General features: G+C 61.0%; 1 protein-coding gene across 1 annotated transcript; it reads left to right on the forward strand.

The window, feature by feature from the left end:
• Positions 1-588: 588 nt before the first annotated feature.
• On the forward strand, positions 589-23,631 carry JAK3 (Janus kinase 3). Its single transcript, XM_044998396.1, has 24 exons — positions 589-696; positions 2,848-3,062; positions 3,958-4,081; positions 4,920-5,031; positions 5,717-5,862; positions 6,234-6,531; positions 7,263-7,385; positions 9,286-9,443; positions 10,238-10,343; positions 10,985-11,171; positions 12,429-12,550; positions 13,294-13,425; positions 13,586-13,670; positions 14,677-14,810; positions 15,636-15,774; positions 16,338-16,489; positions 17,673-17,823; positions 18,286-18,425; positions 19,144-19,333; positions 19,491-19,615; positions 19,975-20,147; positions 20,986-21,103; positions 22,236-22,346; positions 22,447-23,631. The coding sequence occupies exons 1-24, from the start codon at positions 602-604 to the stop codon at positions 22,561-22,563; spliced, it is 3,453 nt and encodes a 1,150-aa protein (XP_044854331.1). The 5' UTR covers positions 589-601; the 3' UTR covers positions 22,564-23,631.
• The last annotated feature ends 788 nt before the right edge of the window (positions 23,632-24,419 follow it).

Here is a 24,419-nt window from a genome sequence, read left to right on the forward strand (position 1 = left end):
ACTGCAAATCCCACGGCAGGAGCCCAAGGGGTCCCGCGGGGTCTCTGGGGGACGGGCCCAGACCATGGCTCCGGTAGAGAACGTGCCCTCCATGTGCCTCTGCCGCTCAGAGACTGGGGGTCACCTGGAGACCTCGGGGGCGGGGGGGCTGGGAAGGACTCAGTGGGGAGCTGCAGACCTGAGCCCCTAGGGCAGAGCAGCCTCCGCTCCCAGGGGCTGCAGGGACCCCCCTTCAGAGGGGCGGGGGGGGCTGTTCAGGCCTGGGGATGCTGCCGACCCGGGGGCTAGGCAGGCAGAGCGCTCAGCCCGCACCCCAGCATGGCACCGTGGGGCCCGCCGCCGCCCAGCCAAAGGGGGGGGGGGGCGGCTGCGGAACCAGCGCCCAAGCAGGTGCAGCAGAACCGCAGCTCGGTCCTAGGGCCCCCCCGGCTGGGCCCCTCCCCCTCCCACGCACCCAGCCTCTGCGAGCAAATGACAGGAAGTTCACACAAAGCCAAGACACACAGAGGGCAGGAAGGAAGCGAGTAGGGGGATTTTCCCCCCACCACCATCTTTAATCTGTATCTTCTCCCAGCCGGATGGCGGCCGCGTAGCCCGATCCATGCCCAGCTCCCTGGCCCAGCCCCGGGAGAGGAAACTGCGCCCGCTGGCGCCTTGGCCCGCCGGCGAGGGCAGAGCGCCGTCCCCCCCCACGAGGTAACGCGCTGGGTCTCCCCGGCGGGGACGCAGGGGGGCCTGGCAGGGGGCTGCAGCCTGGCTCGCGAGCCCCGCGTGGAGCAGCTGGGGGGGCTCGGTTTCCTCCCCCGAGGTTTTCCGGCCCCAGAGGGAAATCGCAGAGGGTTGTGCTGATAACAGAGGAGGAAGCCGGACGAGGCCGCTCAGCTGCGCACGGTTTGTCTCTCAGGACCGGGGCCAGCCAGTGGCAGGGGCGAGCTCTGTCTGCCCAGCCTGTTAGCGAGAGGCGAACGGAGAAGGCCGCCAGTGAGCAGGAGATTTGGCAGGGCTGGAGGGAGGCTAGGTCTGGGGTTAAGGCATTGAACTGGGCTCCAGGGGATCTAGGCTCCACCTCTGCCCCGACTCCCAGGGGACTTTGGCTAGTCATCTGTCCTCGCGGGCCGAGAGAGTTGGCTGCTCAGCGTAAGATGTCTGAGATTTTCAGAGCCCTGCCAGGCCACTTTTTAAACAGGTTGGCCTCTGTGCCTCAGTTTCCCCATCTGTAAAACTCCTAGGTTTGTGGAGTGGGCTGAGGCCCTTTGGCTAGATGGTCTGATGGGGTCCCTGGATTCAGCCCCTCCTGTCAGGAGGACAGGGACCATTCCCCACGCAGTGGGGAGGAAGGGGAATGTACTCACGGCCCCTCTCAGCCCCACGTGACTCTGATTCTAAGTTCAAGAGACGAACCGAGTTGAAGTCGTGGGGCCCGATTCTTCGCTCCCCTGCCCGTTTACACCAGAGGGCAGCGCTCCCCTGCCCGTTTGCACGGCTGGGCCTACAGAAGCCGGAGCGTAACCAAGGACCTGCCCCCCTCCCCCCAGCAGTTCAACTCCGGGTGTGTCTTACAAGGCAGCGGAATGAGGCGAGAAATGAGATTAGCATCAGCTCGCTGGGAAGGGAGGCGTCCTTGGCCTGACAGCCACTGGCAAGGTCATTTCCTCTCGCTCCCCATGTCACCTCTCCAAACTGCAGGCTGGCGAAGGCCAGGGGAGGGTTTGCTGCAGGCGGGCACTGCCAGCGGCAGCGGGCAGGCAGGCGGCCAGGGAGGGAGAGAGGGCAAGTTTTTTTCAAAGCACTTAAATAGCTTCTGAAAATGGGCCGCAAGCTCTGGGGTGACAGAGATGCTTTGGAAAGTCTCCCCTGGAAAGCGCCTGAGGTCGACGAGCGCAGCCTGGGTTCGCGTGGCCACGAGACCACAATTCAGCTCGTGACGTTGGCACCAGCTGGCCCAGGTGTCGGCCAGCCAAGGGTTGAGCGACCTGTCCGCTTCGCCCGTGGACTAGTCTACGATGCGACGTTAGGCCAGCGTAGCCACATCACGGAGGGCCGTGAAAAATGTCACGCCCTTGGCAAGTGAGCCGAGCCAACTTCCGCCCCGGTGTCGACTCCGCGGGCTCGATGGAGGAATTCTTCCTCGCTGCCGCCTCGGGGCGGGTGGATTTCAGTGTCTGCAGTACCGTGGTTCGAGGCCTTTGCCTCGCCAGGCCCAGGGGCAGGCGGTGTGTGGGGAAGCCACCGGAATAACGCACCGGCTCTGTTCTGCAGGGCTCGGGCCAGCCTTGCTCCAGCTGGAGAAGCCGGGGGTGGAGGATGCCCCAGGCTGACCCCTCTGGCCTCTGCAGTGCCCAGCCTCCTAGAGTCCTGCCCCCAGCCAGGCAGCTGTGACTCAAACCCACGCAGGGGAATGACGCAGACTGCAAGCAGGAGGCTGCTCTCATGGTCGACTTTCTGATCACAATCACTCTGGAAAGGAAGGCCGGGGCCGGGCGGGGGAGGTGCATTCGATGCAGCGGCCGGGGCCTTTTGCAGCGGCACGAAACTGACTTCCTAGCTCGCCACGTCGCTCTGCGCAAAGTGGCCGGGAGGGGAGGGGACCCAGCACCTGCTAGAGAGCAGGCGGGGGGGCTTGCAGGAGCCGAGGGGAGCCGAGCAGCGTCGCTGCCTGCCCCGGTTTTGCCAGGAGGGTCCATATTCAGAGGTGACTGTCCCGGGAAATCTGGGTGCTGCGGCGCCGTTGGGCTCGGATCCGCCCGGCTGTGCTGGCGTTTAGTGCCGGAGGCACAGCCCAGCGCAGGGGGCGCAGAGACTGCACCTCGAGCCCGGCTAACCAGCCCCGGCCTGGTGTCGCCGCAGGCTGCTTCCCACCATGGCCCCCCTCGGAGAGGAGACGCCCCTGATCGGAAACAGGTCCTGCAGCCTGTCCTCCATGGAGTCGGGGACGCTCCAGGTCTACCTGTACCACCCGGCCAACGCCCCACGATCGGACCCCGACTTGGGCGGCGTCCTGACTTTCACGTACGGCGAGTACTTGGCAGAGGAGCTCTGCGTGGCGGCAGCCAAGGCCTGCGGTGAGCGGGGCGCGGGGGCCTGGGGATGGGATCCGGGGCGGGGGAGGGGAGAATGTGGCCCCGCCCCCACACCTTTCCGAGCCGCCGCAATTATGTCGCCACCTGGTGGCCGCAGCCCGAAGCGCCGGTCGGCCACGGGGACAGCAGTGAGACGCTCTCCCGGTGCTGCACCTGCCCTGTGTGCGATGGGAGGAGCCCAACGCCCAGCGCGTCACCATCCCCGTGCACCAGCGTTCACGGGCAGAGCAAGGACCATGTCCGGTGGGGGGGACCTTGCAGCCCAGGAGATCCAGGGTCAGTTCCCAGCTCTGCCCTAGCTGCTGGGTAATCGCTCCCCCTTCCCCATTGGTTACATGGGGAGAACGAACCCCCCTTTCTCCAGCCCTTGAGCTAGATTGTAACCTGCCTGGGGCCGAGTGTCAGTGCCCTGCTATCCGATCTCGGCAGGTGGCCGCGAGGGGCAGGCCGGAGCTCGGCTCTGAACCCTAAGAAGGGGGGGAAGGGGCGGACGGCATAGCCTGAGCTGCCACTTCCAAGCTCTGCCTGCCTGGCTGTTTTCGGGGCACTCGCACAAGCCCCGCTTGCCTGAGCCCTATATAGACCCACCCCCAGGGCTACGGGAATGGAGGAGCCCCAGGTGCCCTCAAAGCAGGGACAGGCACCAAGTCAGCCTGGCCAAGGAGCCCGGCCATTGCTCTTTGCAGCTGTGTGCAGTCGACGGGCTCAGCCGCCTGGCTAACCAGCCGCTGTGGCTGCAGCTTCCTCCCACCATGGCCACCCATGGCACAAGCCATCCACCAGCCCTGGGCGCCTGCGAGCCGCTCTGGTGCCTGGGCTGGTCAGGTTTCCTGCCGGGTTTGCCGAAACGCCTCACCTGCCGCTCTCCTCCCTGCAGGGATCCTGCCCGTTTGCCACTCCCTCTTCGCCCTGGCAACGGAAGATCTGAAATGCTGGTTCCCGCCCAACCACCTCTTCACGGTGGACAATTCGAGCTGCCAAGTTGTCGTCTACAGAATCAGGTGCTTGCGAACTCCCTGCCCCAGTCGCTGAGCGCCCAGCTCCCGGGGCGTTGTCCGGATTCACCCCCTTCCTCGGGCACCTGCGAGCTCACAAACCCAGCAGAGACGTCTGGCTAAGCTTCCCCGCCAGCGCAGGCTCCTGGGGATTCCAGGGAGGAGCGCCTCTGTCCTAGCCCCCTACCTCCCTCTGGTCCCACGAACCACGTCCTGCCTGGAGCTCGGGGGATCACTCGCTAATTACCCTGCATCTCCACGCAGGGTTTCCGCACCCAAGCCAGGGGCCACCCAGCCGCAGAGCAGTGAGGTCTGTCTGTTCCTGAGCAGGGCCATGAGTTCATGATGGAGCATCTCAGGGGCAGGGTTTCCTGACGATGTTGTTTGGTTCGTGAACCTATCGGAGGAAGCCCCCGACTGGATCAGACCCACGGCCCATCTTGTCCAGCATCCTGTCCCTGCCCGTGGCCGGTCACAGGCAGATGCAAGAAGCCCCCCAGGAAAGAGTTATGGGACAACCTGCCCCCATAGAGTCTCCCAGGGAACGATAGGGTCTTATATTCCCCATAGGCTCTTATCCTGCGTCCATCCCCCTAGCAGGAGGCTGGGGCTCATGCCCCGATGCAGGGACGTTTAGCATCCTGCCAACATCCTTGGTCCTCTTTAATCCTTGCTGTTATACCTGCACATCGCTGCCCCCCATAGAAATCACCCCGGGGAGCTGGTCACCCCAGGGGCAGAAGCGACACTCCGAGAGGGTCAGTTCTCGCCCCCGAGCAGCCGTCCCGCGGGGAGGGTCGTGCCGAGGAGCAGAGAAGTGAGCTGAGCTCCTTTTCCTCGGCAGGTTTTTCTTCCCCAACTGGTTTGGGCCGGGGAAATCGTACCGCTTCGGGCTGCTGAACGACCGAGCCAGCGCCGTGCTGGACTGTCCCACCATCAATTATCTCTTCGCGCAGGTGAGTGATGCCTTGGGGTGGGGGGTTGCCGCAGAGTGTTCGTCCCCTACAATCAGGTACCAGCGTCATCCGCCAGGTGCGTCAAACACCCAGCTGTGAGGTTCGGACATGGCATCTCCCAACCACTTTCCCGGTTCGGCTGCACCCCGGTTCATCACACGCACACACCCATACAGCTGAGGGGGGAGGTGCAGAGAGACAGAGCAGCTGCCCGCAGCCGTGCAAGGCCCCAGGGGCAGAGTTGGGGATTACACCTGATCTCCAAAGTGCCAGCACCTTGGGCGCTTGCGTGGGCCTCTGCCAGCCTGATACCAGGAGCACGAAGGGTTCGGGCGCCGCCCAGACTGGGTTATGGACAAGGTGTAACGAGAGCGTGGAAATCCCTGGGCAGGAAATCCATGGCTGTAAAGCTGGGGGGACGCTGCCGGGGACGGAGTCACCCCGGGATCAAGCATCTCTCAGGGGGCTCCAGGTCCCTCAGCATCTCCCAGTCCCTCGGAAGGAAGCTTACTCACTTGTGGCCCTGTATCCACATCCCTGAAAGGGGGGCGGGGGACGGCGTTCCCGGAGCACCGGCTGGCGCCTGCTGTGCTACCGTAGCTGCTCTGCGGGGCGTGGGAGACGGCTGTGATTGCAGCCGGGTGCTGAGCTGACCGCGCGTGGTGTTCTTGGGGGTGGCCCCCAGTCCCGCAGCGATTTCATCAGCGGGCGCATGGAGGGGGCGCTGAGCCTGCAGATGCAGGAGGAGTGTCTCAGCCTGGCCGTGCTGGACATGCTGAGGATGGTCAAGGAGAGGAAGTGGAGCCTGGAGGAGATCTTCAGCAGCGTCAGGTGAGAGCGGGAGCCAGCAGGGCAGGGGGATCCGGATCCGTCCCTTCTAGCGTCTGGCCCCGAGTTCCAGCTGCCAAAGCAGCCGCCAACGCAGGCCAAAACCATCCACTTCCCTGCCCTGCTGGGTTCCAGCAGCAGCCACCAGAGAAGACACAAATCCCCCCTCCCCCACGGACTCACCCCCAGCTACCCAGGCCTGGCTCTCAGGCTCCCAGTGCCCCCAGCCAGCAGGTACCATGGGTCCCAGTTGGCGAGCTACCAAGGGCCACCTGCCAAACAACCCCCCTCCCCTCACATAACATCTGGAGAAGGGGCTGATGGGGAGGCTAGGCCAGGACCTGGTCTCCTCCATCCTCCTCTTCCACCCCCAGCTACAAATCCTGCATCCCGGAGACGCTCCGGCACCAGATCCAGCAGCAAAGCTTCCTGACCCGCAAGCGGATCCGGAGGAAGTTCCACAAGTCCCTGCGGAAGATCAGCGGCTGCCAGACCGACGACTGCGCCCTCAAGCTCAAGTACCTGATCGACCTGGAGAAGCTGGAGAGGACCTGGGTGGAGGAGAGCTTCCCGGTCCGAGCCCCCAGCGGCTGCGAGCCGGGCCAGGAGGAGCAGAGGCTCATCCACGTGTCTGGGGAGAACGGGATCTTCTGGAGCCACAGCGGGGACGAGGTGAGGCTGGGAGGACGCGGGGCAGGAGCGAACACCCCACATGGCTCAGCTGGGGGATTGAACCGTCAACACCAGAGATGGGGCTGGGGGGGGGGCAAAGGCCTTTGCTGCTCCGTACTTGTTATACAGGGGCCATTCCCCCCCACCCCCCACACACTTTTGCCGTCCTTCCCTCACCTCTGAAGTGAACCTGGGACCCATGGAGCTGAAAGCTCCAACCTCTCCTGCTTCAGCCAATTAGCCAGAAACCTCTAGCCCGCCGCAGCCACTAGAGGGGGCCACAGTCCTGCCTGGTGTCGGTGCCACCGCAGTGTGGCTCAGTCTCCTCCTGCCTGGCCGTGCCAGGAAGGGCCCGACGGCTTTTCCTTTCCGGCGAAGTTCAGCCCTTGTCCTGCTCTCTCGTTTCCGGGAGCCTCGATGGGCCGCTGGAGAACTCGCAGGTCTATGGCAGGAGGGAACTGGGAGGGCAATGGCTTGTGCCCCAGCTGCCCTAAACCTCTGTCGTTTTGTGTGTCCTCTGTTCCCCCCGTCTGATCCCAGCCCCGAGCAGCCAGGCGGGAGGGTCGCTCTCCGGGACAGACCTAGTCCCAGCCCCTCACTTCAGCTTTAAGAATCGACCCTCCTGCTGCGTCCGAAGCCTCACGCAGGCGCCGAGGCTCGGGGGATGGTTCGGGTCGGTTCTCGTTGCCCGTGCTCAGTTCGGTGACCCTCTTCTCCTCCTCTCACCCTAGAGCCGCCAGCCGTTCTGCGACTTCCCCGAAATCGCCGACATCAGCATCAAGCAAGCCAGCCGGGATAGCAACCCCGTGGAGAACCGGATCGTCACCGTCACCAAGACGGACAACAGGATCCTAGTGAGTGTGGGGGTGGGGGAGTTGGCTCATTCCTACTGCCTGCTGTTCCCTTTTGGGCACCCCCAGGTCTCCGGGTCCTTTCTAGAAATGTAGGGACGGGACCTCGAGAGGTCAGCGCATCCAGCCCCCTGCGCTGAGGCAGGACCCGGGGACCCTCGCCCAGCCCTGGCAGGGGTTTGTCCAGCCTGTTCTTAAAACCCTCCAGTGAGAGAGATTCCACAGCCTCCCTAGGTAAATGCCAGGGCTCAGCTCCCACCACCAGAGCCGGCTCCAGCGTTTTTGCCACCCCAAGCCGCAGGGGGAAAAAAAAGCCACGATCAACGGCACTTTGGCGGCAGCTCTACTGCTGCCGCTTCATTCTTCGGCGGCAATTCGGCGGCAGGTCCTTCCCTCCGAGAGGGACTGAGGGACCTGCCGCCAAAGAGCCGGACGTGCCGCCCCTTTCCATTGGCCACCTGCTTCCTGGGCTGGTGCCTGGAGCCGGCCCTGCCCATGCCAGCGAGGACGTTTTCCTAGCGTCTAACCTAAATCTCCTTTGCTGCAATTGAAGCCCATTGCTTCTTGTCCTGCCCTCAGCGGTTAAGAACAATTTATCATCCTCTTCTTTGTAACAATCCTTTACGTACTTGAAGACTGTCATCAGGCCTCCCTCAGTCGTCTCTTCTCCCGACTAAACAAAGCCAGTTGTTTCAATCTTTCCTCACTGGTCCCGTTTTCTAGACCTTTCGTCATTTTTCTTGCTCTCCTGTGGACAAACATGAACGCTACCGAGTCATGACGCCCAAGCGCCCTTCCACCTTCAAATTCTCAACCAGTGTCTCCCTGTCTGCCAGGATCAAACCCACAACAGCCTCTCCCCAAGTCACTTTCTCCGCCTTCTGCAATAAAAACTTGTTGGATAATCCAGGCCCTGCTGTGTTATCCCCCCAACAGCTGTCTGAGTAGCTGAAGTCCCCCATCACCACCAAGTCCAGTGCTTTGGATGGTTTTGTTAGTTAACATAAGCCCATAAGAACGGCCGGACTGGGTCAGCCCAAAGGTCCGTCTAGCCCAGTATCCTGTCTGCCGACAGTGGCCAGTGCCAGGTGCCCCAGAGGGAATGAACAGAACAGGGAATCATCCAGTGATCCACCCCTGTGGCCCATTCCCAGCTTCTGGCAAACAGGCTGGGGACACCATCCCTGCCCAGCCTGGCTAATAGCCATCGAAAAGTTGTTTAAAAACAAGCCTCATCCACCTCTTCTTTCGGCTTAGCAATCCTGGGCCCCTCCCATGGCATCACCCTAGGTTTTCACCCCTTTTAGCCTTAGCCAGGGATACAGCCCACCAGGCTGGTTGCCTTTTTCGCACCGGTATCACATTGCGGACTCCCGATCCACCATGGCTGCCAGAACCTTTCCTGCAGCCTAGCCAGTCGCTCCCTATTTTGCAGTTGTGCAGAATGAACCAAAGTAAAGTCTCCATGAGCGAGCAAAAGCCAGAGAGAGCGTGACGGGTGCGTCTCCTCTGTGAAGTCTGCACTAGACGCAACTCAAAATGGTCTGCTGCAGACAGCTGTGTCCTTAGAGATTGAAAGGCACGGTACACAGGAAACAAAGCCACTGCTGTTACTGTATAATCCCCCGTCACAGAACCAGCCCCTCGCAAGGGTTTCCTTCTCCTCCTCGCCAGGCCTCCACATGGGCAAAGGACAGTGGGCATCCCAGGTCCTGGGGCACGATGGACTTGCCCTTGTGCCCTGCCCGTTCCTTCCACAGCGCCCCCTGCACAGGGCCAGGGCTCAGTGCCACCGGCTTGGCCTAGCAGAGCATGAGGGATGCTTGTGGCATGGAAGGGCTCCATGCAGCTGTGAGGCTTGGTTCTGACTCCAGCGGTGCCCCCGTTGTCTCTCCCCCTGCAGGAGGTCGAGTTCCTCACGCTGCGGGAGGCCCTATCCTTCGTCTCCCTCATCGACGGCTACTACCGGCTGACAGCAGACGCCCACCATTATTTCTGCAAGGCAGTGGCTCCCCCCCGGCTGCTGGAGAACATGGAGAACCAGTGTCATGGACCCATCAGGTGGGGATGGTGACGGGACCCTGGCCAGCAGTGGCGCCGCCTGACTAGACCACAACAACTCCCCTGCCAACTTGGCAGCCCCGGGCTCTAGAGTCCTGGGGGCAGAGTGTGAAAAATACCCTCTGCGGGAAATGTCAAGTAATCTTTTAGGTAGGACCTACACAAAAACAATGCTTGCTGTTCCCCCCTTATGGCTCTGAAGGGGCACTGCACTTGTTCTGTTCACCAGAGCTGTGCTGAAATAGAAGGAGGGAGATGATGCTTGAACAAGGAAATTGATTTTTAAGGGAAAGCGTTTTTCTACAGGGGGGTAGTATTCCCAGCTCTGAGAAGGAGTGTGATCTAGTGGTTAGAGCAGGGAAGGTAGCCAGGACTCCTGGGTTCTAGACTTGCTTCTACCAATGACTGACTCCTTATGTGGTATCATTAATATTTGTAAAGGGCTCGGAGAACCTTCTCTGGGAAGTATCATCAAAGGGGAAAAGATCCCAGCTAATTCTTGTGAAAGACCCCCGCTGCCTTTCACGTGTCTGACGCGCTAGGGCGCCAAATACCGCAGCTCCTCTTCCAAACGGCGGCGCCGGAATCCGGCGGGGAGGCAAAACCCTTCATTGCATGCAAAGCGTCACGCAGCCATGTGCCAGGCCTGGGCACTGAGCGTGCTCAGTGAGTCGGCAGTATCTTAAAGGGGCAGTACCGAGTAGAGCCGTGCTCGATCCCATGGCTGAGGGCTCTGGTTGGTTCCTGGCAGCTGGGACCTTAGCGTGGTTCTGACACGGGCCTGGGCTTTGCAGGTCCGAGTTTGCAGTGAAGAAGCTGGCAGTGAACGACGAGGGAGGCTACCTCCTCCGCCGCAGCCTGCAGGACTTTGACAGCTACTTGCTCACTGTCTGCATCAAGGTAAGACGTCGCTATGGAGGGGACCCGTCCTCTGCTGGCTGCCTGGGGAGCAGGGGGATGCCAGGCTGCTTCCCAGAAGCTGCTTCCCAGAAGCTGTTCGGCATCACAGAGTTTATTCATGCTTCCCAGCCCTGTGCCGGGGAGGACCTCTACCCAACAGGGATCCGTGGGAGTCCAGTCCGGGATTCCCCAGTGACCCATCCAGGCTGGAAAGGGCCAGGCTGAGTCAGCCAACCCGAGGGAGGAGAGAGGATCTGGAACTGGGATTCAGGTCTCACCTGGGTCAGATGCTGGGCGTGGCCCCCAGGGGAAAGACCCGGCATGGATTTCTCTGCCTTGGTCCCATCCCTGGCTGTGTAGACAACTGCCCCTCATGGACCTAGGTCTACGTGGGGTGTCTCAGAGCCAATGATGCCCAACTCCTTGGATGGGCCAGGACCCCCTCTACCACCCCTGCCCGCTATGCAGACTCTGCCTTTAGCATCAGGGAGCCCATGCATCTCACTCGGGAAGCGCAGTCCCCAGCTCCTAGCGCCTGCTGGCCCAGATCACTGACTGGGGCTCCTTGTGGCTGATGGATCCTTTGGGTCACACGTGGCACCACTGGGTAACTGGCCCCGATTTCCTCTCCCCCCGTGCAGACTTGCTTCGGACGGGATTACAAGGGTTGCCTGATCCAGAGGGACAAGGACGGGAGCTACTCCCTCTCCGGCGTTCCCAGGCGCTTCTGCAGCCTCCAGGAGCTGCTCTGCACCTACCAGAACTGCACCCTGCACGCCGACGGGGTGGCCCTGCGCCTGGGCACGTGCTGCCCTCCCCGGCCCAAAGGTAAAGCCAGGGTGTGGCGCCAGCTGGATCCAGACTCGGGGCACATGGTGGGCCCGACCCATAGGCATGAGCCAGGTGCTGCCTGGCCAATGGGATGGAGCGGGGAGGGATGAGGAAACCAACGGCCGTTCAACGGTCTGTGATGTCACAGTGGTGGGCGTGGCCAATGAGGGGGCGTGGCCAGCGACATTTAAAGCCCAGTTGCGCAGGCTGCCCTGCGGGCACCGCTGAGGACCATTGCGCCAGCCGGAGACTCTCGAGGGTGTCCCCAGTCTAACCCCCCCAGCCATGCGCATCCAACTGGGGGGGTGTCCCCAGTCTAACCCCCCAGCCACGCGCATCCAACTGGGGGGGTGTCCCCAGTCTACCCCCCCCAGCCACGCGCATCCAACTGGGGGGGGTGTCCCCAGTCTAACCCCCCCAGCCACGCGCATCCAACTGGGGGGGTGTCCCCAGTCTAACCCCCCCAGCCACGCGCATCCAACTGGGGGGGTGTCCCCAGTCTAACCCCCCCAGCCACGCGCATCCAACTGGGGGGGGTGTCCCCAGTCTAACCCCCCCAGCCACGCGCATCCAACTGGGGGGGGTGTCCCCAGTCTAACCCCCCAGCCACGCACATCCAACAGGGGGGGGGTGTCCCCAGTCTAACCCCCCCAGCCACGCGCATCCAACTGGGGGGGGTGTCCCCAGTCTAACCCCCCCAGCCACGCGCATCCAACTGGGGGGGTGTCCCCAGTCTAAACCCCCCAAGCCACGCGCATCCAACTGGGGGGGGTGTCCCCAGTCTAACCCCCCCAGCCACGCGCATCCAACTGGGGGGGGGTGTCCCCAGTCTAAACCCCCCCAGCCACGCGCATCCAACTGGGGGGGGGTGTCCCCAGTCTAACCCCCCCAGCCACGCGCATCCAACTGGGGGGGGGTGTCCCCAGTCTAACCCCCCCAGCCACGCGCATCCAACTGGGGGGGGTGTCCCCAGTCTAACCCCCCCAGCCACGCGCATCCAACTGGGGGGGGTGTCCCCAGTCTAACCCCCCCAGCCATGCACATCCACTGGGGGGGTGTCCCCAGTCTAACCCCCCAGCCACGCACATCCAAGGCCAAGCCCTGGGTCTAACTGGGGGAGCGTTGTCCCCCTCCCTAACCCCCGCTGAGCAGTGAGGGAGCATCTGAGAATTACATGGCGAGACACCCCCCCCCACCCCACCCCACGCCATGGTCCCTGCAGATTCTTCCCCTTCCCTCTCCTCTCCCTCCAAGAAAAATCCAACCTGCTGATCGTGCGAGGCAGCTGCTGCCAGCTCCCCGGCTCCCCCGCTGCGCCACGCCGCAGCGTCACCCAGATGATGTTCCACAAGATCCAGCCGGAGAACCTGACAATGGTAAGTGGGGAGAGGCAGGGCCTACGCCAGGGTCTGGCTGGGCACAGGGACAGTCCCCTGCCCCTCCTCTCCCAGCCACATTTCTGGATCAAACCCAGAAGGGGGCGACGTGCCCAGGGCTCCTGGGTTCTCTGCCCAGGACTGGGAAAGAAGAAGTGGTTAGAGCAGGGGCCTGGGGGAGGCGGCTCAGGACTCCTGGGCTCTTTTCCCAGTTCTGAAAGGATTGCGTGGGCTAATGGTTACAGCAGGGGATGGCGTGGGGAGGGGGCATTGGCAGGACTCCCGGGCTCTGGCCCAGATTCACCATGTGACCTTGGGGGAGTTCCTTCCCCACTCGGTACCTCAGTTTCCCTCTCTGTGAAATGGGCGATATTGAGGGCAAGGGCCTGATCCTTTCGCTCTGGTGTAAACCGGGAGTAGCTTGCAGGCACAGTCCTCTACCTCAGTCACCATCCCTGCTGCTCCAGTGCCGATGGCAGGAGCAAAGGGAGACAGGCAGCAGGGCCGTGCACTGCTCCCACACCCGTCCCTGCCTGCGAGAGGAGACAGACACCAGGGTGATGGGCACAAGAGGGCAGGGATTTCTAGAGGAGGCTTGTGGGAGTTAGGTGGGTGCCCAGCTCTCAGCAAAGGGGGTGCAGAAGGCTTGTGCCCTGGCTCCAGGGGGAGCAGGGTGGATGGAGGGGGGGTGCCCCCTGGTTATATATCCCCTCCCCCCATCTCCTCGCTCTTGCTCCTGACAGTGCGAGAACCTGGGCCAGGGATCCTTCACCAAGATCTACCGGGGGATCAAGCGGGACCAGGAGGACAGTGAGTGTCGCGAGACCGAAGTCCTGCTGAAGGTGATGGACAGCAGCCACGGCAACTGCTCCGAGGTGAGGCCTGGGCTGGTCGGGGGGCAGGGGCACGAGCCGACGCCCGGGGCTCCCTGCAGCGAGCCCAGCGTGGCGCGGCCTGGCCCTAGAGCAGCCAGGCCAGAGACAAAGCAAGGGAACAGGGAGCCCTACCCTTACCCTGATCCTCCCTCCGTTCCAGTCCTTCCTCGAGGCCGCCAGCATCATGAGCCAGATCTCCCACAAGCACCTGGTCCTGCTGTACGGGGTCAGCATCAAGGAAAACAGTGAGTAGCGCCCGCGCCGGGGCCTTTCCCGGGGAGGCTGCCAGAGCAGGCGCGTGGCTGCGAAGGCCCCTGGATCAGTAGAGCGGGGGGTGGCCAGGCAAAATGCCAGGGTCTTGCTCCACCGTTTATGCTGCTCACACTCCCAGCGAGTCAATACTGGTCGGTTTCACTTCCTGAGACTGGAATCCAGGAGTCCTGGCTCCCAGTCACTTCTCCCATCACCAGCTGTCCCCTGCTCTAACCACTAGCTCACACTCCCTCCCAGAGCTGGGAACAGAAATAGCTCAGCAGTCCTGACTCCCAGCCCCCCACCAGACTACACCCTGCTCCCGGGGCTGGGGACAGAGCCCAGGAGTCCTGACTCCCAGCCCCCCACCAGTCTACACCCTGCTCCCGGGGCTGGGGATAGAACCCAGGAGTCCTGACTCCCAGCCCCCTCTAACCCAGAGCCCATTCCCAGGGTTGGGGAGAGAACCTGACTGCCTTTCCGACCCCTATTCTAACCCTCAGACCTAACCATGGCCCCAGGGCTGGGAACACAGGAGACCTGATTCCCTGCTGCTTTTGCCACCAGCCCCCCTCCCGCCCCCAGAGCTGGGGCCAGTGCTGCAGTGTCCATGGTTTTCACTCCGCAGAGGAAAAACTTGTTAAAGTTCCCCCCAAAATACATATGGTGAGATTTGTGCATCAGCCTCACTAAAACATTTCTGTTGGAAGGCAGCGTGGGGCACGGGAGCGGTAGCGGGGGGGGGGGTCAGGACTCCTGGGTTCTAGTCCCAGCTCTGGGAAGGGAGTGGGATCCAGTGGGCTGGGAGTCAGGACTCCTGGGTTCTATTCCCCTGACCCAGCAAGACATCCTAAGGACACAACCAGAAGGTCCTTGCAGGTATTTGTGATACAGGAACCATCCTCCCTGGGCTGAGTCAGGCAAACACGGCCTACGTAGCCGAGTGGCCCTTGCCCAGCCTGCTGTCGTGAGACGCTGATCCCTGCCCCTTCCACGCAGGTATCATGGTGCAGGAATACGTCCGGTTCGGCGCGCTGGACATCTACCTGAAGAAGAACCAGTCCGGGGGCAAGGTGACAGCCAGCTGGAAGCTGGAGGTGTCCAAACAACTGGCCTACGCCCTCAACTTTTTGGTAAGCTGGCAGATGGCTCGCAGTCAGCCCCCTCCCCAACCACCTTGCCAATATCCCCTTGATCACCCAACGTCAGCACGCCCTCCTGGGGCCCTGCAGGCAGGCACGCTGGTATTTACAAGGAGTCAAAGCCTGGGAGTTTAACCCTAACCCAGGGCAGTTATTAAACCTGAGAATGACTCGTCCTGCTCCTGACACACACACGGGGACACACACGTCCAAATTCACCCCCTCCCTGGGGTTTCCCTCATGGTTAACTTCAGTAATAATAAGAATCCGTCGCTCTTACCTAGCGCATTTCGTCAGTCGATCTCAATTACAGGATCATCAACCCATTTTATAGAAGGGGAAACTGAGGCCTAGGGAGGACAAGTGACTTACCCAAGGTCCCCCAACAGCCACAGACCAGTGAAAGAACCAGGAATAGAAGCCAAGTCTTCTGAGTCCCAATCCTGTGCACTAGGTTACCCTACCTTAACAGCCCAGCCTTCCCCCCTTTCTGTTGGACCATTTCTAGGCTTGCAGGCCAGCCTTAATTCCCTCTGTGAGGCAATCAAAGCATTTGATCCTCCTGGGTGGGTGCTGATAGGGCCCACCTGGTCTGGTGGCCAGGGTGAGCCAGCAGAAATAGCTCTGCAGCTGCACATCCCTGGCACTTTCAGTACTCTGGAAATCAAAGCCCTAGATTCTGCTGTAAAAGACGGACAACGGTGAGTGATAAAGAACAGCCCCAGGCCCAAATAGCCTGGTGAATGGGGAAATAAAGAGTCACGCTGGGCTGTTTGCTGCTGACATTTGCATCTGACCACCTCGCTCCTTCCCCAGGAGGATAAGAAGATCGTGCACGGCAATGTCTCTGCTAAGAAGGTCCTGCTGGCCAGGGAGGGGGACGCCGCCAGCGGCAGCCCCCCTTTCATAAAGCTCAGCGACCCTGGAGTCAGCCTCACCATGCTGGCCAAGGAAAGTAAGTTCCCTGGGGCGGAGCGTGCCCTGCTGGCTCCCATCACGACTCTCACCCCACAAGGCTGGGGAGGGACAGATGCATCCTTTGGGGAAGTGCATCCTTCCATCCCCTGCCTTTCAGCCAAGGAGAAGAGTCTCCCTTGAAACGTACCGATTTGTCTCCACTGAGGAAAGACCCTCAGGATCCCTCCCAGGGCCTTCCCTGGCTCCCATCACCAGAGTATCTGGGCACCTCACAGTCTGCAATGTATGGCAGGGCAGGGCTACGATCCCCATTGCACAGAGAGGAAACTGAGGCACGGGGCAGCTAAGGCACAGATCTTGAAAGGTACTTGGGCATTGTTGTGCTCAGCCTGGTCATACCCAGCAGATTTAGGAGCCTCCATCTCATTTTCAAATGGGATTTAGGCACAAAGGAGCTGTCAATTTGGGATTCTAACCCCCACCCCTGTGCTGGGCTCTGGCAGCTGGCTGGCAGTGGGGGCAGCGGGACGCCTGGCGACAGTTACCAGGGTGCCCGTGTGCAGAGCTGCCTTCACCCCACCGATGTGTGCTCCCTTGCAGTGCTGATCGACCGCATCCCCTGGGTGGCCCCCGAGTGCATCAGCGACCCCAAGAACCTGGCGCTCGAGTCGGACAAGTGGAGTTTCGGCGCCACCGTGTGGGAGATCTTCAGCGGGGGCACCATGCCCACGAGTGCCCTGGAGCCCCTGTTGGTGAGTCAGCCCCTCTGCTCCCTGGAATCCCCCCTCCCATGGCTCTGAGGTCATTTCCCTTCCTCTGTTCCTACTGCCGCGGCGGCTGGGATTTTACCAGCCTGGAGGTGCGGGGTGGTGTCGGCAGAGCGGGTCCGACCTGCAGTAACTCTCTGCCAACCGCATGGCAACTTCTCGGCCAAGTTCCTCTTCGGAGGGTCCCGGCCCGGCGCAGCTGTTCCGGCGCAGTGCTGCCCCGGCTCACGGGCACCAGGTGGCGATGCGCCATTGGAAACTCACAAGGCCCCTTGTCGCTGCTGGCGGGCCTGGGCGGGCAGAGGCGGATCAGGATCAGGGCCCGCAACCTTGGCATAGCGGGAAGGTCGGGGTCGCTCTGGTTCGTTAAGGTGCCGTTGGGCTACAGGAATCAGAATCCGGCACGTCGTTCCCCCCGCCCGCCAAGCTGGGGGAGTAGGGCCAACCCCGAGCGTTCACGTGACGCGAGGTTGTCGGCTCCCCCAAATCGCGATCAGCTTAAAATCCACGAGTTAAAAATGTTGGGTTCTTTTCCCTTTGCCTTCTGGGGCCTGAGCCCCTCGGGGTCCCCACGTCCTCACCAGCCGGGAAGGCTGGCAAATGTTTTGCTTTTTGTTTTTTAAATGGAAGCCAAGACTCGCACAAACTAGCATGACTCCCAGGGCTGGGACTTGATGAAAAATCCCCAGTGTCCTGCGACTTGTGATAAAGCCATTTCAATTGGCAAGGCTCCGTCTGACCCCGGGGGAGGGGCGTTTGCTGGAAGGAAATCCGCCCTTCCCCCGCTGCATCCTGTTTTTAAAAAGATTTAAAAAACAAAACCAAACCAACAATGGTTTCCCCGTGGAAACCGACGAGGGGGTTTGGCCCCTCCTCCCGGCATCCCCCTTCACCTGGGGCGAATGCAGATGGAAACTGCAGCCGGCTAGGAGACCCGAACGCCAGGGCTTCTGCCCTGTCAGGCCCACCTTTAGCCACCCCCCACCCCCAATTCATGGCAAGGGGGATGCGCATCAGGATGGTTTCCAGCCTGTGCAAACTCAAAGATCACTGGGTGCCAAAGTGACCTGGAAGCAGAGGGTGGTGTCGGGTACCGAGCAAGGGGGGACCCAGGTGATCCCCAGGCAGAGCAACGCCTAACCCCCCCCACCCCCTTTCCCCTGGCTAGAAACTCCAGTTCTACCAGAACAGCCTCCAGCTGCCGGCTCCCAGGTGGACGGAGCTGGCCAATCTCATCACGCAGTGCATGGACTACCGGCCGGGCTGGCGCCCCTCCTTCCGGGCCATCATCAGGGACCTCAACAGCCTGATCACCTCCGGTGAGTGCCCGGCCGGCGCATGTGGAGCAGGCTGCTGAGAACACGGGGGGTGGGATTGCCCCAGACAGCAGCTCCCAAGCCAGACGCCCGGCGGTAACGGCCGAGATCCGGCACCCGCGGACGACGCTGGTCCCCGGTTTGCCAGGCTGGCCATGGTCTCTCTTGCTTCCAGCCCTGGCCTGGCTGGGTGTGAGGCCAGGATGGCTCCAGGGCATGGCACCAAGCAGGGTACAGCTCCATGGGCAGGGCAGATGGGCCGGCACAGAGCAGCCAGCTTGCCCAGGGCCGTGAATCCGGAGCCCTGCTTGCTTTTGGCCCGGTAGCGCCCCCTTCAGGATGACGCCGGTGCTGCCACTGCCCGGTGGAAAGCAGGGGCGGTTTGCAGCCAGAGGTGGCTGGGCGTGGGGGGCACCGGTGGGAGCTGCCCATGCAGCCTGACATGCCCGTCCTCCCCCGTTTCAGATTACGAGCTGCTGTCGGACCTGTCGCCCAGCGAGCTCCCAGCCAAGGACGGCTTCTGGGGCTACATCACAGGCCCGGCGTGCCAGGACCCCGCCTTCTATGAGGAGCGGCACCTGAAGTACATGTGTGTGCTGGGCAAGGTGAGGCCCCCGAAGGAACCACAGCCGGGTCCTGCACCTCAGGCCCCAGCCTCCTTGTGTGCTTTACCTTCACGCCAAGTCACTCTGCGGGGCCGCGTCTCTGCACCGCCCTCACCTGGCGTTTGGGTGTTAAACGCCCCCCCGGCTGGGCGACCCGCTCCCCTTCCTCCCACGGCTCGCTCGTGCCGGCTGGCTGGAGCGGCTAACGTTGGCAGCCTGACCCCAGGGTGCGCATGGGGCTGTGCGTTTCCTTTTCCTCAAGCGGGGACTTTCCCCTGAATGTCACGGGGGATCTGCTCCCGGGGCTAACGTCACCCTTTGCAGAGGGGCCAACACAAGGCCTCAGCACTAGTTCGGTGGATTTAAATGGTGCAGCAACCGCCCTGCACAAGGGCCAGTTTCTTCCGTTTTCCACCTCCACAGCTAAACCTTCGAGACCCTCGGCCTCCATGGTTTCATGTAGCAGGGAGTTCCGCAGGACAGGCAGGTATCACCCGCTTTAGTGCTGTGCAGATCTTTGCCCCCCAGCCCAGTGGCAGTCTGGGTGGAGGGGTTCCGCTGGGGGAGACGAAAAGTCATGCTGGGTTCGGGTGGGTGACGTGGGGCGTGGGGATCAGGGCCCTGGATGCAGGCCCCGGGGGGCGGGGGTTGCCACGGCTGTGTCCATCAGCCCCCCAGCTGCCAGGCTCCACGCGCTCCGCTCCCTCTCCCTCGCCAGGGGAACTTCGGCAGCGTGGAGCTGTGTCGATACGACCCGCTGGACGACAGCACCGGGGAGCTGGTGGCCGTGAAGCGGCTGCAGCAGAGCTCGGCCGAGCAGCTGCAGGACTTCGAACGGGAGATCGCCATCCTGCGCTCCCTGCACAGCGACTTCATCGTCAAGTACCGGGGCGTGTGCTACAGCCTGGGTGAGCCGGGGCCTGGGCAAGGAAGGGTTAACGGGGCTGAGTGCCGGGCGCGGGGCGGGCTCCCGTGCCGGGCGGGGCTGAGTGCCGGGCGCGGGGTGGGGCTGAGCGCCCAGGCGCGGGGCCAGGACGGCTGTGACGTCCTTTCTGCACCCGCCAGGGCGGAGGAGCCTGCGGCTCGTCATGGAGTATCTGCCCAAAGGCTGCCTGAGGGAGTATCTGCAGAAGAACCAGGAGCGCCTGGACCACAAGCGGCTGCTGCTGTACGCGTGGCAGATATGTAAGGTAGGGAGCCCGGCTGCACCCCCAGGCTCCTCCCCGCATGCAGCTCCTCTGCTCCGTGCCCCCCATTCACAGCAAGGGGGATGGGAAACTGAGGCAGAGAGCAGTGACGTGACTCTCCCAAGGTCACCCCGGGAGCCTGTGGCAGAGCTGGGACATAAGCCCAGGTCAACCACAACCCGGCCCCTGCGCCTTACGACCGTCCTCCCTTCCCCAAGCCCAGGTGGGTGCATGGAGCAGGGCCGGCTGGCTCTCCGATTCAGGGTAGGCAGGGAGTGGGGTTCCCAGAACCGGAGCCAGGGACCCCTGTGGGACTGGCGTGCATTGCCTCCGGCTGGAGACTTTCAGCATCTCTGTTCCAGGGCATGGAGTACCTGGGATCCCAGCGCTACGTTCACAGAGACTTGGCCAGCAGGAACATCCTGGTGGAGAACGAGACCCACGTGAAGATCGGGGACTTTGGCCTGGCCAAGCTGCTCCCCCAGGACAAGGAGTACTACGTGGTGCGGGAGCCGGGACAGAGCCCCGTGTTCTGGTAGGGGAGGCCCTGGGCTGCACTTTGCTGGGGGACGGGCTGCAGCTCCCAGAGCAGCTGAAAGCCAGGACTCCTGGGTTCTTTTCCCAGGTCTGCCACAGACTCCCTGTGCAGCCTTGGCCATGACATTTCTGCATTTCTCCCCTCTGTGGAAGGGGGATAAACCTCTTACTGAGCGCTGGGGAGATTCTGAGTGCCCCCCCAACCCACAGTACGATCCAGCCTTCCTGCCGGAGGGGCCATTTCACACCTCTAACCAGTCCATGCTAACAACGGTACTTTGCAAACATCAGCTAAACAGTTGCCCTGTGAGAGCAGTATTGTCAACCCCATTCTACAGATGGGGAAACTGAGGCATGGGCCTGACGCACCCTAGCAAGTCAGTGAAAGAATTGGGAATAAAACCAGGGGATTCTTGCCCCCTCGCCCTGTGCTCTGTCTACTAGACTCAGCTGCCTCCCCCGGTGCTCCCGTACAGCAGCAACGAGGGATGCCTGGATAGATGGGGAACGGGGGGCGGGGGCGGGATGTTGGAGTTCTCTGATACAGGGCCCACCGCCCAGGGGGGACTTTGAGGTCAAAACCGTTGAATTTTAAAATACTCAGCCAGCTGCTCAGCTGGCGTAAAATGGAGCAGCTCCCATTGACGCCAATCGAGCTGGGCTCATTGTCTCCGGCTGGGGACAAACTGCCTTCTCTCTGCCCCTCTTGTCTCTGGAGGGGAGAAGCCCTCACCCCACACAACCATCCGGCTTCAAACAAGTACCTTGCTGGGCCCTCTGCTTGCGCAGCCCGGTGCTCACCCACCTACCTCGCTAACCGCCTCCTCCCCGGCCAGGTATGCGCCCGAGTCCCTGTCGGATAACGTGTTCTCCCGCGAGTCCGACGTCTGGAGCTTTGGAGTCGTCCTTTACGAGCTCTTCACGTACAGCAACAGAAGCCAAAGCCCCTCCGAGGTGAGACCGCTAGCGGCAGCTTCCCCTAAGGGCGGCGTCTCCCGCGAGCGCCACGGGTGCCAGGCGTTCGGAGGTTCTCAGTCTCTGCTGCCAGGAAAGGCACATCTCCCGCTGGACAACCAAGGGAGCTGCCCCCCCTTACACCAGAGCTGAACTTGGCCTGGTACATTTGAGACTGCCTCGATGAACAACCCCATGATCCTCTTATGCTCCAGCGCTGGATGCCTCAGAAGGTTTAACTCCCCTGCCTCAGAGTGCTCCTAATGGGGCAATCCTACCAGGGGAGGGGCTGGGATTCCTTCCTGACCCCAGTCAGCTCATACCCTGAAGCATGAGAGCTGAGAACCCTTGTGACTTAATAAATATCTAAGCCCCTAGAAGCCAATGAAGCTCCTTGCTTCACTAATGTCCTGCAGCAGTAAATTGCACAGGTGAGCCCCGATGCTGTCCCACTGCAAGGTGCCCCCCCTTGGCCACTTATCTGAGCAAACACTGCACACAAGTGACCCATCCACGGCAGACTAAACTGGCAGCTTCCTCTCCTGAAGGCGGCCGTGGGTTATGTGAAAGTTCAGTTTATACCTAGTTGACAAAGGTGATAAATGACAAATCAATACTTTAAAACCTGGTTAATATTTAGAGTCCAACCCTGTCAATAGGTTGCATACAACCTCCGTGCCACCTTACCTTGCTGTGCACATAACCATCTCCGATGCCCTCCCGTCACGTCTGTAACCTGCTTACAGAACTTCGATTCGGTATTGATTACCCCTTTGTAAATGGAGCTTTGATAGACTAAAGGGTGACCACGGGGACCATATAGTATGGTGAAAAAAATCAGATTTTGAAAAAGCAACTGGTCTTGCAGTCCCCCCTCCTGCCTGCGGAGGGAGACAAAGTCACATCTGACCATGGAGACTATAGGGCATGGGGGGAAAACCAATTTAAAAAGAGACCTCGCAATCCCCACTCCTGCCTGTGGAGGGAGACAAAGTCACATCTGACCATGGGAGAAAGGGGGGAAAACCGATTTAAAAAGAGACCTCGCAATCCCCACTCCTGCCTGTGGAGGGAGACCAGTCCACCCCCAGAGTTTCCATTTCCTGCCTCGTTTTCCCTCCCTGCCTCGCAGGAATTTCTCCGCATGATGGGACGTGACAAGCCCATGCCGATCATTTGCCACCTGCTGGAGCTGCTGAAGGACGACAGGAGGCTCCCCGCGCCCCCCGGCTGCCCCGCTGAGGTAAGGCGCCCGTGCTTCCCCGAGGGTGGGGGTGGGCTCTGCTGCGCGCGTCCCTCTCCCCGCTCCGTGTTCATGGCTCCACACCCCTTTCTCCTCCCAGGTGCACGGCCTGATGCTGAGCTGCTGGGCCTTCAGCCAGAGCAAGAGGCCCAAATTCAGCGAGCTGGGGCCGAAGCTCGAGGCGCTGCGCGACAGCCGGAGCAAGGTCCGGGGATAGCAGGCCCTGCTCCCGTCTGGACTTGTCACCACACCTTGCCTCTGCCACGCAGGCCGCCCCCCTGCCCACGGGCCAGGGGCACCGCTGAGTGCGGGGTCAGGAGCTGCGCAGGGTCCCACTCACGGGCCCACGCTGCAGGGCCTGAACTCGGGGCAGGGCCCTCGCCCCCAGAGAAGAGGACGGCGGGACACGCAGGGGGCTTGACGATGGCTCTGGCAGCCCCAGGACCCAGCCTCTAGCCAGGCTCTGGGGCTAAGCCAGGCGCATGCTCGAGGCAGGGCAGCAAAGGGTCCCGGGTTCGCTGCCGAGGGCTGTTCTGAAGGCTTCCAGGCTACGGAGCCGCTCTGATCCCTCCAAGGCTCCTGCAGAGACACCTCCCTGCTATTTGCCCGGGTGGGTGACTGGGGAGACTGTCAGCCGCCCGTTGCTGAGGCATGTGATGGGCCGCAGAGTCAATCAGCCCATCCAGTCTGACCCTCCTGTATAACACGGGCTGGAGAACTTCACCCCGTGACCCCTGTCCTGTGCCCGGGAGACCTCCCAGAGAGCCCCCTCCACACACACACACACACACACACACACACACACACACACGCCGCCCTAGGGCGGGCTGCCCCTCGCTGCCCCGTGTGCTTCGCTCATGCGATGTGACACGATCCTTGAACACAAATCAGAACCATCCGCTGGGAATTGCACCTGGATTGTACTCACCTGCTAGAACCGATCTGTATTACCCAGAGAGCTGCGGTGCCTTTCTGACAGTCCCCGTCCGCGAGCAGGCTCGAGCTGACCCTTTAAGATACCTGCGGGGGAGGGGGGGCTTTTCACACCCCAGCTTTTCATGGAGGGGGGGAAAGGACTGGAAATCTCAGCGACCCCCACCCACCCAGAGCGTCGCTAGTTAAAGAGAGACACAGAAGAGCAGCACCATTATGAGTTAATTTAATTATTCGGAGAACATAAGAACATAAGAAAGGCCGTACCGGGTCAGACCAAAGGTCCATCTAGCCCAGTATCTGTCTACTGACAGTGGCCAATGCCAGGTGCCCCTGAGGGAGTGAACCTAACAGGCAATGATCAAGTGATCTCTCTCCTGCCATCCATCTCCATCCTCTGACGAACAGAGGCTAGGGACACCATTCTTACCCATCCTGGCTAATAGCCATTTATGGACTTAGCCACCATGAATTTATCCAGTCCCCTTTTAAACATTGTTATAGTCCTAGCCTTCACAACCTCCTCAGGTAAGGAGTTCCACAAGTTGACTGTGCGCTGCGTGAAGAAGAACTTCCTTTTATTTGTTTTAAACCTGCTGCCTATTAATTTCATTTGGTGACCCCTAGTTCTTGTATTATGGGAATAAGTAAATAACTTTTCCTTATCCACTTTCTCAACATCACTCATGATTTTATATACCTCTATCATGTCCCCCCTTAGTCTTCTCTTTTCCAAACTGAAGAGTCCTAGCCTCTTTAATCTTTCCTCATATGGGACCCTCTCTAAACCCCTAATCATTTTAGTTGCTCTTTTCTGAACCTTTTCTAGTGCTAGAATATCTTTTTTGAGGTGAGGAGACCACATCTGTACACAGTATTCGAGATGTGGGCGTACCATGGATTTATATAAGGGCAATAATATATTCTCAGTCTTATTCTCTATCCCCTTTTTAATGATTCCTAACATCCTGTTTGCTTTTTTGACCGCCTCTGCACACTGCGTGGACATCTTCAGAGAACTATCCACGATAACTCCAAGATCTTTTTCCTGACTCGTAGCTAAATTAGCCCCCATCATGTTGTATGTATAGTTGGGGTTATTTTTTCCAACGTGCATTACTTTACATTTATCCACATTAA

This window comes from Mauremys mutica, chromosome 24, assembly GCF_020497125.1.
Source record: "Mauremys mutica isolate MM-2020 ecotype Southern chromosome 24, ASM2049712v1, whole genome shotgun sequence".
Classification (NCBI taxonomy): domain Eukaryota; kingdom Metazoa; phylum Chordata; order Testudines; family Geoemydidae; genus Mauremys; species Mauremys mutica.